The 14,361-nt window shown below is 43.3% G+C and overlaps 1 protein-coding gene across 1 annotated transcript; it reads left to right on the forward strand.

Annotated features, from left to right (window-relative positions):
* Positions 1-1,639: 1,639 nt before the first annotated feature.
* On the forward strand, positions 1,640-6,625 carry LOC124217236 (uncharacterized). Its single transcript, XM_046622635.1, has one exon. The coding sequence runs from the start codon at positions 1,640-1,642 to the stop codon at positions 6,623-6,625; it is 4,986 nt and encodes a 1,661-aa protein (XP_046478591.1).
* The last annotated feature ends 7,736 nt before the right edge of the window (positions 6,626-14,361 follow it).

Consider the following 14,361-nt stretch of genomic DNA (forward strand, 5'->3'; position numbering starts at 1 on the left):
TGATGGATACGACAAAAATAGCAATAATTCAGGATCAGGAGCTGGAAGATTCATTTTTATGAATACGATCAATAACTCCCAATAATTTGATTATTCTTGACTTGAAATCGCAAATAATTCGATAACGGTGATAGATACGGCAACAATAGCTATAGCCGGGGTCAGGAGGTAGAGGAAATATTTTTGGTAATATAATAATAACTCCTATTGATTTAAATATTTTCGATCTTAAACCGCGAATATCTCGAGAACGGTGCTACGCACGGCAAAAATAGCGATAATTCGGAGTCGGAGGGTGAACAAAATATTTTCAGCAATACCGTTCATGACTCCCAATAATGCAATTATTTCCGATTTGAAATCGCAAATAACTCGAAAACGGTAATGGATACGGCAAAAATAGCTCTAATTCGGGGTCAGGAGGTAAACGATATATATCTGGTGATATAATTAATCACTCCTATTGATGAAATGATTTCCGATCTAAAATCGCCAATATTTTGAGAACGGTGCTAGATACGGCAGAAATAGCACTGATTCGAAGTCAGGAGGTGGGAAAAACATTCCCAGAAATAATATTCATCACTCCTATTGAATCGATGATTTTCAGTTTGAGATCGCGAATAACTCGGGAACGGTGATAGATACGGCAAGAATAGCAATGATTTGGAGTCAGGAGGTAGGAAGGATATTTTCAGCAATACCATTCATGACTTCTAATAATTCAATTATTTTTTATTTGAAATCGCAAATAACTCGAGAACGGTGATAGATACGGCAAAAATAGGAATAATTTAGAGTCAGGAGCAGAAGGTTCATTTTTATGAATATGACTGATGACTCCTGTTTCGGCAAGGTATCGAATAGTTAAATGTGTGTCTCGCGACACTCAAAATCGTCCTCGCACATGTACGCACACTCGCGTGCAATGTTTACTTGCCGTCTCTGCGTCAAATCTCGCCGCTTGCCCGTGTGGCGACTCAAAACCCATCAGCTGTATCTCATGTATTGTCTACTATCTCGAAATCATGTATGTGTATAATCTGTGTTCTCTCGCTCTGTAAAATCTTCACTCTCTGTAACGTTCTCTTGCGATACGGTCTGTATCGCCGCACCAAAAACAATAAAAATTCTCGGTTACTATTAATCATCATCTCTCTCCGTCTCAACATCACTTTCGTTTCATTCACACTCGTTCTCGTCACTAATTCGCGGATCCCACGTCGATGATCCATATCCTTTTGCCATCTCTCTAAACATTTTTTGGTCCTTCGAGCCGGATCAGTCACGAATCGAATCGGATCATTCGCAAATCAAGGCGAATCTTTCGAATCGTTGCGACTTACGGGAAAACGAATTAGCCAGTGAGTGAAACGGAACTATCGCGTGTGCATCAAGTTGCGAAAGTTCACGTAATCAAAGTGAACAATATCGTTATCGGTGAAAACCATTATCAAAATCAGTCGCGTCCGTTAAATTCAAACGTGCGGTGTCCTCTGTAGTGACCGTGACTAAGATCTGAGCGTCAACAACACCGATCTCTCGAAGTGTGTATCGCGACGCCCTATTATCACTGTGTGCGTATCTCGTTCGTGAAAACTCTGTTCGTCGCGTGAGTTACACTTTCTCGTTTGTCAAAATGACGATCGACGAATACATTGAACGTCAAACCGATCTCTTCAGGCGCATCTGTCGCACTCTCGAAAACTTGCGCAAGCTCGGTGAAGCAAAAACAACCCTCGGGCAAGTGCAATCGCGATTAGATGCTTTAAATTCAAATTGGCTGAAGTTCCAACACATGCACGAGACAGTCGATCAAATTAGAATCGCAGCAAAAGGTGATCAACTCGACGCTATCGAAAGACTTTCGTATTTCGCGAAAGACTATTACGGACAGTGCGAAGAGCAATACTTAAACGCGAAGGGAGAGATGCTCGATCTACTCGGAACTCTCAGGACTCTATCGGCACCGATCGTGCCAACAGCCGTAGCCCCCCAACTCACAACTGGAGGAGCCTCAAAACGGCTACCACGCATCGAATTGCCTACGTTCTCGGGCAATTACTCAGACTGGAAGTCTGTCCACGACCTCTTCACATCAAACGTTCGCGAAAATTCGCAACTCTCGGAAGTGGAAAAACTGCACTACCTAAAAACAAGTCTCACCGATGAACCGTCACAACTCATTAAAAACATCGCTCTTACCGCTGAAAACTTTCCTCGAGCCTGGGAAACTCTCGTCTCACGGTACGAAAACAAGAGACTTTTGACGGATTTTCATCTCGCGACACTTTTCGCGATTCCTCGTGTCACGAAAAAGTCGTCATCAGAACTGAAGAGCTTGCACAGCAACACTTGCGAAGCTCTTGGCGCACTCGAACTTCTCGATAGTCCCGAGAAATTAGGGGATCACATCATCGTGCACATGACGATTCGCAAGCTCGACCCAGCATCTCTCGAAGAGTGGGAGAAAAGTGTTAGCGAGAAACTCGAGCCCCCCACGTTTGCGGAGCTCAAGGCGTTTCTCATCGGTCGCATCCACACCCTCGAAGCCGTGGAGCAAGCTCATGCTCAAAATCAAATCGCGACGTCGAAACCGCACTCATCGCAAGGAAGGTCAAATCTTCAGACGACAAGGTCACATACAGCGCAATCAAAGGAACAGTCGTGTGCTTGTTGCAAAGGCAACCACTACATCGCGTTCTGTTCGACCTTTCGCGACAAATCTCTGGATCAAAGAAGGGAAGTGGTTTCTGCGAAAAAGCTTTGCTTCAATTGTCTCGGTCCACATCAGCAGAAGGACTGTCGATCCAACAAAACGTGTCGCGTGTGCAACGGTCGACATCATTCCTTGCTGCATCGAAACTCTTCTTCAATCTCGACAGCTGCCAACAGCGGCACATCTCAAGGACAGGCCGCAGTAGCGCAACCTGCAGTGCAGAACGCACCGATCTCGAACAGCGCCTCTCAGGTGAGCAACCACTCAGCTCAGCCTACAATGATCAAGCGCTCTCCAGTTCTTTTCGCCACAGTGCAATTGATCGCTTCGAATCCGGAGACTGGAGAAAGAATCATCGCTCGCGCTCTACTCGATCAAGGATCCGAAAGTTCATTCGTCACGGAGTCGCTAGCGCAACAATTGCGACTACGTCGGCATCAAGCAACGATACCGATCATTGGCGTCGGAGCTCATCAATCGGCAGTGACTCGCGGCATCGCGACATTGCAACTCCAATCTCGTGCTCACACCTCGTTCTCATGTCAGGTGGAGGCACTCGTGCTTCCACGACTCACATCGTATCTACCCTCATTTCGACTTCTCGTCGAAGACTGGCCTCATCTACGAGGACTCAACCTCGCGGATCCAAGCTTTGCACATCCCAGTCAAATCGACGTAATTCTCGGAGCTGACATCTACAGCAACATCATTGGTCAAGGAGTTCGAAGAGGAGCACCAGGAACACCAATCGCGCAAGCAACTCAGTTCGGTTGGGTCCTCTCCGGCTGCGTTTCAGCGGAAGCAGCAAGCCCCTCGTATAGCGCAGTCCAAGGCTTCCAATGCTCCCTCGATCACAAACTGCTCGATCTCGTGCAGCAGTTTTGGAAGCAGGAAGAAGTGTCGAAACCTTTGGCACTAACGTCCGAAGAAGAGCGTTGTGAGCAACACTTTCGCGAAACGGTTTCTCGAACTGCGTCCGGTCGTTACGTAGTTCGGCTGCCGCTCAAAGACAATTCGGTAGAGCTCGGCAACTCGCGGAATCCCGCGCATCAAATGCTCCTTCGTTTGGAGAAACGGTTCGGTAGCGACGCGAAACTCAAGGAAGCTTACTCGAGCTTCCTTCGTGAATATCGTGAACTCGGGCACATGCGTCGCGCTATCAATACACCTGAAGACAATTCCCGCGTGTTTTATCTTCCCCATCAGGGTGTAGTTCGCGACAGCAGTTCAACAACAAAGTTGCGTGTCGTGTTCAACGGGTCTCAAAGAACCAACCTCGGACTCTCTCTCAATGACAATCTTCTCGTCGGTCCAAAAGTGCAAACCGACCTCGCGGACGTTCTCTTACGCTGGCGACAATATCCAGTCGCGTTCTCATCAGACATCGTCAAGATGTACCGACAAATTTTGGTCCACAATGATGACCAAGATTTTCAGCGAATCCTCTGGAGGGAAGAACCAGAGCTACCGATTGAAGAATATCAACTGACTACAGTAACGTATGGTCTTGCAAGCGCTCCGTATCTCGCGATCCGTGTTCTTTATCAACTCGTTCAGGACGAAGGTAAGCAGTATCCCTTTGCGAGCCACGTCATTCTCGAGAACACGTACGTCGACGACATCCTATCAGGAGCAGAGAACGTTGATCAAGGTCGCGAGAAAATCAACGAACTCAATCAATTGCTCAAGGCGGGCGGCTTTGAACTTCAAAAGTGGACTTCAAGCCACTCAGAAACTCTCGTTGACATTTCTCGAAACCATCAAGAGATCGCGATGCATCTGAATCTCGATCAAAGTCCATTCTTTCGGGCTCTCGGTCTTGCGTGGAGACCAGACATCGACGCGTTCGCGTTCTCTCCACAAATTCATCAAACTCGGGACAATTTCACGAAACGAAAAGTTCCCTCACAAACCGCGCAGCTCTTTGATCCTCTCGGATGGCTCTCGCCGATCACGATCAGAGCCAAAATCTTTATGCAGGAATTGTGGGCACTCGGTTTCGACTGGGACGAGCCGCTCTCAGCTTCATTGTCCTCGCGATGGATCGAGTTTCTACAAGATCTTCAAGGCATCTCAGCTATCACCATCCCACGATGGATCGGGTCAAGTTCAGCATCTCTCGGAATAGAGATCCACGGTTTCGCGGACGCCTCTCAAAGTGCATTAGGCGCAGTGATCTACGCGCGAACGTATATCGACACTTACGAAGTGCGCGTTTCACTAGTGTGCGCGAAAACTAAAGTAGCGCCGCTAAAGAAGGTGACAATTCCTCGTCTCGAACTCTGTGCTGCGAATCTTCTCGTCCGGTTGATGTGTCATGTGGAAAAGACTTTTAGTTTCGAAAACACCCCGGTTTATCTGTGGACGGATTCCACTGTCGCGCTCGCGTGGATCAAAAGCCACCCATCGCGGTGGAAGGAATTCGTTCGTAATCGCGTAACGGAAATCCAAGAGTTCGCGCGCGCTCGTTGGTATCACATCTCGGGTTTTGAAAACCCCGCTGATCTTGCGTCTCGTGGTGCATCTCCGGAGCAACTTCAAAAATCAGAACTTTGGACCTTCGGACCATCCTGGCTCTCGAAGCCTTCTGTCAACTGGTCATCCGTATCTCCGCGACCGGAAGAAAACATTCATCTCGAGGAAAGAAAAGGGCTGTCGACGCACATCGCAACAGCTAAGCCGCTACAAATCTGGGATCTCGTCGATCGCTACTCAAAACTATCGACTCTCCTCAAAGTCACATCATTGTGTAAACGCGCAGCAAATCGGTTCCTCGCGAAGACGACATCGAATCGCGTAAACACGTCTATCACTGTCGGACCGATCTCTACTCTCGAATTGAGCGACGCCCAACTGTTTTGGACCAAGGTGACCCAGCAGGCGTACTTTGCAGAAGAAATTCGCCAAATCGAGACAAGCTCAAGTCTCACTCGAAGTCATCCACTATCGCGACTCACGCCGTTCATCGATTCGAACGGATTCCTCAGAGTCGGTGGTCTACTGAATCACTCATTGCTTTCGTATGACGAAAAGCACCCGTTCATTTTGCCTCGCGAATCATCGTTCTCCACATTGATCATCGATCATCATCATCGGTTGACGCTTCACGGAGGTCCGCAACTCACTCTCGCTACAATCCGACAGCGGTACTGGATCCTGGGAGGAAGAGTACCGATCCGCATGTCAATACATCGTTTCGTTCCTTGTGCGCGTCATCGCGCCACCCTCAGCAGCCAACAGATGGGTCAACTCCCTCAGTCTCGAGTCACGCAATCAAGGCCGTTTCTTCAGTCTGGCGTTGACTACGCTGTTCCATTTCCGATTCGAGCCTCCCGCGGAAGAGGAGCGAAATCATGCAAGGGATATATCGTTATCTTCATCTGCTTCACGACCTCGGCTGTGCATCTCGAGCTAGTTTCGGACTACACGACGGAGGCATTCATCGCGGCGTACAAACGCTTCACATCTCGACGAGGAATTTGTGCCTCAATCGCAAGCGATTGTGGAACGAATCTCGTCGGCGCAGACTCAGAACTTCGCCGTCTTCTCGCTGCATCGTCAAAGGAGTTCGCAGAAATCGCAAACACCCTCGCATCACACGGAACCCAGTGGCGGTTCAATCCTCCCTCCGCGCCTCATTTCGGTGGAAAATGGGAAGCCGGAGTGAAATCAGTCAAATTTCACCTCAAACGAGTCATCGGAGAAGCTACTCAAACGTTCGAGCAATTCGCGACGTTCCTCACGCAAGTAGAAGCCACGCTTAATTCTCGACCTCTTTGCGCTATCTCGGACGATCCACGGGATCCAAGTGCCTTGACTCCAGGACACTTTCTCTTCGGCTCAGCATTGAACACAATTCCTGAGCCGTCACTCATCGAGGTGCCAGTTCAACGGCTATCGCATTAGCAACACTCGCGTCAAATGCTGGAGCATTTGGGGAACGGTGGAGTACGGAGTATCTTCAGTCCTTCCAAAACCTCTTGAAATGGCAGACTCATCACGGGAACATCAAAATCGGATCCATCGTTCTCGTAAAAAACGAAAATCTACCTCCATCTGTGTGGCCCCTCGCGAAAGTGATCGAAGTGCATCCGGGAACCGACGGTCTCGTTCGCGTTGTGACCGTTAAAACGAAATCCTCTGTGTTAAAACGTCCAATCGTAAAATTGTGTGTGCTTCCAGTGTCCTCTTAAGACAATTATTGACTCTAAGAAAAAATAACGCACGGCGGGCGGCATAATCTAATTTCGCGATCGTTACCGATAGCGAAGCGGGCGGTATGTTTCGGCACGGTATCGAATAGTTAAATGTGTGTCTCGCGACACTCAAAATCGTCCTCGCACATGTACGCACACTCGCGTGCAATGTTTACTTGCCGTCTCTGCGTCAAATCTCGCCGCTTGCCCGTGTCGCGACTCAAAACCCATCAGCTGTATCTCATGTATTGTCTACTATCTCGAAATCATGTATGTGTATAATCTATGTGTTCTCTCGCTCTGTAAAATCTTCACTCTCTGTAACGTTCTCTTGCGATACGGTCTGTATCGCCGCACCAAAACCAATAAAAATTCTCGGTTACTATTAATCATCATCTCTCTCCGTCTCAATATCACTTTCGTTTCATTAACACTCGTTCTCGTCACTAATTCGCGGATCCCACGTCAATGATCCATATCCTTTTGCCATCTCTCTAAACAACTCCCAATAATTAAATTATTTCCGACTTGAAATCGCGAAGAACTTGAGGACGGTGATAGATACCACAAAAATATCTCTTATTCGGGGTCAAGAGTTAAAATATATATTTTTGGTATTATGAATAATAACTCCTATTGATGTTTTTTCCGATCTGAAATCGCTAATATCTCGAGAACGGTGCTAGATACGGCAAAATAGCAATAATTCGGAGTCACAAGGTGGGGCATACAGTTTCAATGATATTGTACCGTTCTTGGACGTTACGGAAATAGATATGGATCCGTGAGTTTGATTATCAAGCCAAAATCAAAGGCGTAAATGAAATGTCGTGAAAAAGCTTTAATTGCAAGATATGTGTTTCCCGTTTTGAGTCTGAAACAAGACTGTTTTTACAAAAATGTTGGTTGACGCAGCAACCTTATTCATTCTAAAGACATAAGAGGTTTATATACGTCTTTTATTTATGATGACTACTAGATCATTAAAAGGGGGCAAAACGGGTGATTTTACCCGTTTCAACACTACTTCCCCGCGAGGAAAAGAGTCCTCCCGACTCGGGAAAGATAAAACAATTATAAGAGTGATCTAGCAGTCAGTGCTCAAAGGTGAGTTGGAGCTGTGGCTCTAAAAATTCAAATACTCCCTTTTTTTACCATCTGGCATTTGCCCACAGTCTCAAGGTCAACCACAGAAAACCTTGAGCAAATAGTTGAGCGTTAAATAATTTTAAAAATTTTTGTGCCTTGTTTTATAAAGGTAAGTGTTGGTAAGTGTTATGTATCTTCATGAATTTGAAGTCATCAGCAACGGTCCAGATCGATCTCGAAAAGAAATCTAATCCTCTCCATGAACGATTGTCCGAACGAAACAGGTTCCGGTAAAAACATCGAGGCGGGAACCGAAAATTCCGGGACCAAACAGGATAAAGGCAGATTCCTTTTTGAAAATTCACACAGGAAACAGGAAATAGATGGGTGACTGATCCGGGACTTCTTTAGAAACAGCACTCCCTAGAGTTTGAGAGGACAAATGTGAGTGGTGGTATGATAATTCAAATTCACTAAGTGAATTTGGGAAAATGTATATTTAAACCAGCAATTCACATCATATACATACTTGACTTAAGACTAATAGTCCCAAGGACATTAATATATACCATGCAGAGACATTTAGCATGTCTGTGCGCAGGACTGGCGAAAGTAGATGGAGAAAAAAATAACAAAATAGTTATTTAAGATATAACTAAGAAATTTTATCAATAATTATATAATAAAATAAAATGTGAAATATAAAATAAAATGATCATTTTTGTTGTAGTTTTTCGGTGCTTGAGTAGTTTCTTTGTGATATTTGGTAGCTCTTTATTTGCCTCTTCATATTTTTTTTACTACATTCTAATATTTTTAGCTCATGCGTGAGTCTGTTATAGCTCTTTATCTCCTGAATCACATGATTTTTAAAGCCTCTAGTTTTGGAGGTCTTTGGTATAGCAATGGTTTTGTTTCTAGTATTGCTTCCCGATTGGGTGTATTTGGTTTTCAAGTCGTCATAATGATATAGCAGTGACTCCAATGTGTAAGTCTCGCGGATGTTTAGAGGTTCCATCAAATCAGCATTATTTCGTGCAATTATCTTCCATAGTCTGTGCTGGACCCTCTCAATAGAGTCCATTACATTTCCGTATGCTCCACCCCATGCTATTATACCGTAATGAGCTATACTTCCAAAAAGTGCATGGTACATCATTACCAGAATTTTTTTATGAGCGAAATGCGATAGTCTCCAGACAACGTAGAGCAAATGTCTGGTTTTTTTGATAATGTGGTCTATTTGAAAATTCCACCTGAGATGACTATCAAAGATAACCCCTAAGTACTTTGTACTCTGTACTCTCTTTATTTCCATACCGGTAATGGTAATTGTGAACTCTGTCGGAATGCTGACTTGATAAGCCCCAAAAGGGATGAACACAGTTTTTTCTACATTCAAAGTTAATTTGTTATGTTTGAGCCAGTCTCCAATTTCATCTGAATGATTCACCGTTTTGAGTCTTGCTTGCTCCCAAGTTGAGTCGGTGCTAATTATCGAAGTATCATCAGCAAAAGAAACAATAAATCCTTGTGGCAATTCATCGAAAATATCATTTATGTATACAACAAAAAGCAGTGGCCCTAAAATTGAACCTTGCGGCACTCCCATTTCAACCTTTGTTTCTTTGCTTTTGGTGCTATTTAAATTTACAACCTGCGTTCTATCTGTCAGATAGCTTTTAATAATGTCTAATGCCTTTCCCGTAATACCGTATCTGTATAATTTCCTGAACAAAATTTCAAAGTTTACCGTGTCGAAAGCCTTTACCAAATCCAGGAAAGTGACAATGGTGGCATTCGTTTTGTCTATATTTTGATAGAGTGTATTTGTGACGAAAGCCAGCGCATCTTTTGTGTCCTTGCCTTGTCTAAAACCGTATTGCATGCTAGCGATCAATTCATTTTCCTTGATGAAGTTGGAAAGTCTTTTGTGCAACAACTTTTCGAAAACCTTGGCAATATTAGACAGAAGTGAGATTGGTCTATAGTTTTGCACAAGATGTTTATACCCAGCCTTATGTATGGGGATGATTTCAGCTTTTTTGAGTGCTTTCGGCCAGACAGAACGCAGAATACACAAGTTAAAAATGTGCTCTAGCGGTTGGCTTATGTACCAGGATATGTATTGCAAAACAGTAATTTTTATGCGATCTACGCCCACTGCCCTAGGCATCAGGGTATGGATGATGTTGAAAATTTCTCCACAACTTGTGGGTTTTATATAAGCTGTTTTCGAGTTGTATTTAGGCATTCTGACCTAATTTTCTGGTGCTACTATTTTTTTCGCAAGGGATGTTCCCACCGTACTGAAAAAATTGTTGAAACTATTAGCCATTTCTTTTTCTGACCCTACTTTTACCCCGTTTACATTCAAAAAATCAATATTTTTCTTTCGTTTCTTACTGCCATTTATTTTTGTATTGATGAATTTCCATAGTTTTTTATTGTCCCCTAATTTAGCGTACAGCTCTTGGTTGTCGTGGGAGTTCTTTGCAGTTTGTATAATTTTTTTCAACCTTTTTTCATAATTTGTATATTGTAATTTCAAATCTATATTCTCTGGTTCGTCTTTCCATAATTTATATAGTTTTATTTTGTTTTGAGTAGATTGTATTATTGCTGGAGTGATCCAACTTTTTCTAGGTTTTAGTTTATTTCCCTTTTTTTTTAAACTAGATTCTCAAATGACTGTTTGAATTAACGAAATCAAATGGTGAGTAGCCATATTTGGATCAGGGATGTTCATTATTTCACGCCAATTTGTCTTTTCACAAGTGACTTTCAACTTTTTATAGTTAATACATTCAGTTTCCCTGCTTTCTTCCTGAACTTCCTCGTTCCCGAGTTGCAAGAGCAGAGGATAGTGGTCTGGGTATGGGGTAGTTAGTTTTAGAGATCTCATGAACGTTTTTTGCGTTTTGACGAAAATATCATCGATACATGACCCCTTATTTGGATCACAGCTACTGGGCTTTGTTATTTTGTTGAAGCATGGCGTATACCCATTTTCTAAGTAATTGTTGAGGTAATTTTCTGTGTCTATGTCATCCAATTTTAGAATGTCGATATTAAAATTACCTAGGATTATGTGATTTTTATTTTTTGCATGCATTTTTAAAAATTGTTTCATTACATTAACGAAAAAACTTTTGTCACAGTCCTGACATCTATATGTCGCATCACGATATTGTGTCTTTGTTATATTTTGATCGCCGGTTGTATGACGTTGATGGAACTTGTTTTGGTTGAATTTGTTTTGTTCTTGTTTAACTTGGTTACTTCTTTCAGAATAATTTTCAAACGATTGGAATAAAGTTGTGTTGTTCCGTGCCCCTGCGGTTTACAATTAAATAAATTGTGTTATACTCTTTATTTTACTCTGTATATCTGACATCAGAAGTGGGATAAAGAACGTTTAAGCGTGTAGAAGTATTAAAAAACTCAGTAAATTTTCGAGATAGAGATGGAAAACGAGGAAGATTTCAGTGTGGCAGAAGATGTAGAAGAAAGTGTGAGGAGAAGTGCAAAGAGTGACACAGGCATAGTAGAAGCTTCTCGAAAACGAAAAAGAAATCACCGATCCCCGGCGTTATCAGAATCTGAACATTCCGATGATTTGCGAAGAAGGAAGCACGGAAGACGTAGGCACAGAAAACGTCAGGCAAGATTGGAGGAGGAAAATCTGCGACTGCTTGCACTGCTTTCCAGACGAGAACGTGTTCCGATGGATCTCATCAAATTTGATCCGAAAACGACTGACGCGACTGGTTGGGTGAAAATGGTTGACGAGTGGATTCGCCGTTATAATCCTGATGATTATGAAATTGTCCAGCATTTGGCGAAAGCATTTAAAGACGAAGCGGCACAGTGGTTCACTGGTATGGATCCCTCAGGAAAAAGCTGGGTAGAAATACTTTCTGAGTTTTCAAGTGCGTATGCGAAAAATAAGAACGTTGCGTCGGAGCTGCACACGATTTGGATGGAAGACGCAGAGTTTACACTTGAAAATTTTATGAAGAAAGCGAGAAAATTAAAAGCGTGGCTCAACGAGAGAAAAACGGTAGACGAGACTGCAGCTCAACTTACGGGATTATCCTATTCGGCGCAAAATAGATTCGTTCGCAACATCTTTGTGCGAGAATCTCCTAAAAGCCTACAAGAAGCGATGACGTACCTTGATGGACGAACGACCGACTTCCATCAACCGCGTGCATCCTCCAGAGCCCCTGGTCCACATACTAAGACTTTGGCGCCGCGAGATGGTAAGTCGCACCGTTTTGACATCGAGTGCTACAATTGTGGAAGAAAAGGACATCGGAAGGCCGAATGTCGATCAGCTCTGCAGACACAGCGTGGCAGTTACTCACGGGTCATCAAGGAACTGGACGGTGGAGGTTTGGGGTCAAAGAAGCCGATAACCTGCTACAACTGTAAGGAAGAGGGACACATTGCCCCGAGTTGCCCTAAGAAGAACGAGAAGGTAGTGAGGCTTTGTCATTCTACCTCCACTGAGAATACTCTGAAGCTTGCTGACGGTAAGGTGTTGACGTTCATCTTTGACTCTGGTTCGGACTGTTCTCTTGTAACAGAGAGTTTGGCGGAGAGGTTGCCTGGTAAAAGACAAGTCGTTTGTATGCGTTTGAGGGGCTTAGGAAATGGGTATGTGGATTGCCGTGAGATGATCTCAGTGTGTGCAGAGTTGAATAGAATCAATGTTGAAATTGATTTATATGTAGTTCCGGACGAAAGTTTGTCCACAAAAATAATTCTGGGTAAAGAATTGTTAGCAAATGGTATCTCAGTCACATTAGATGGAACTATAGTTAAATTTGCAAAATTACACAAGTTTGTTGGTGCGTGTGTTGCAACTACTAATTTTGATACTGTAGATTGCGATGTGGAAGAGATGAGAGAATCACTTTTGAAATTGTTAAGACTGCACGCGGAACATATGAGTGTTGATACTCCTAGGATTCGTGTAACATCTGGCAGCTTTGAGATTAGACTGAAAGATGAAAATAAAATTGTACAGCGAAGACCTTATAAGCTAGGAATTTTAGAGCGTGAGAGTGTTAGACATATGGTAAATAAAATGCTTGAGGCAGGAATCGTTCGAGAAAGCAGGAGTCCGTTTTCTAGTCCAATTATCTTAGTGAAGAAAAAGGATGGATCAGATAGATTGTGTGTGGATTTTCGGGAGTTAAACGCCAATACAGTAGCAGATCGTTATCCGCTACCGTTGATTCAAGATCAATTAGATCGACTGTGCGGTGCGTACTATTTCTCGTCATTAGATATGACGGCAGGCTTTCATCAGATACCTGTAAAAGAAAATTCAATAGAAAAGCTTGCTTTTATTACACCGGACGGACAGTTTGAATATTTAACAATGCCATTCGGGCTAATGAATGCACCTGCCGTATATCAGAGAGCAATCAATAACGCTTTGGGTGAATTGAGATATTCTTTTGCGATTGTTTATTTGGATGATGTTCTTATACCCGGTAGAACTGCACAGGAAGCTTTGGATAGGTTGGCAGTCGTGATGGCAAAACTTGCGGAGAAAGGATTTTCATTCAATTTAAAAAAATGTAAATTTTTGAAAACAAAAATTGATTATCTGGGGTACACTGTGTCACATGGAGAGTTGAGGCCCAACCTTCGAAAAATCGAAGCCCTGGTGCAATCACCTATTCCTAAGACACGGACCCAGGTAAGGCAATTGTTAGGGTTAGCATCCTATTTTCGTAGATTTATACCGAGATTTTCACAAGTGGCTGCTCCTTTATACAAACTTACAGCAGGTAGTTCCAAAACGATTACATGGACAGACGAACACACTGACGCCAGGGCCAAGCTTGTCAGTTATTTAACATCAGAACCGTTACTGAGAATTTTCGACCCTAATCTTCCAATCGAACTACATACCGATGCTAGTGCTCTCGGGTATGGTGCCGTATTGTTACAATGTGTTGAAAAAGAAAATTATCCCGTCGCTTATTATAGCAAACGTACCATAGACGCTGAAACTCGTTACCATTCTTACGAACTTGAGACTCTTGCAGTTGTTAACGCAATAAAACATTTTAGACAATATTTAGTAGGACGTAAATTTTTAGTTGTGACTGACTGTAATTCGCTTAAAGCCGCAAGCCTTAAAAAAGATCTTACTCCACGAGTTTATCGCTGGTGGGCATATTTGCAGTCATTTGAATTCGAAATAGAATATCGCGCGGGTGAACGAATGAAGCATGCGGACTTTTTGTCAAGAAATCCAGTTTAAAAAAAAGTGTACTCAAAATAGTTAAGAAAGATTTGAATAAAATAATTGAATCAGCTGATGACTGGTTGATG

This window comes from Neodiprion pinetum, chromosome 4 (genome assembly GCF_021155775.2).
Source record: "Neodiprion pinetum isolate iyNeoPine1 chromosome 4, iyNeoPine1.2, whole genome shotgun sequence".
Taxonomy (NCBI): Eukaryota; Metazoa; Arthropoda; class Insecta; order Hymenoptera; family Diprionidae; genus Neodiprion; species Neodiprion pinetum.

Bases quoted from the DNA above. Each gene is read 5' to 3' on its own strand.
- LOC124217236 (XM_046622635.1), top strand. From the start codon at position 1,640: ATGACGATCGACGAATACATTGAACGTCAAACCGATCTCTTCAGGCGC.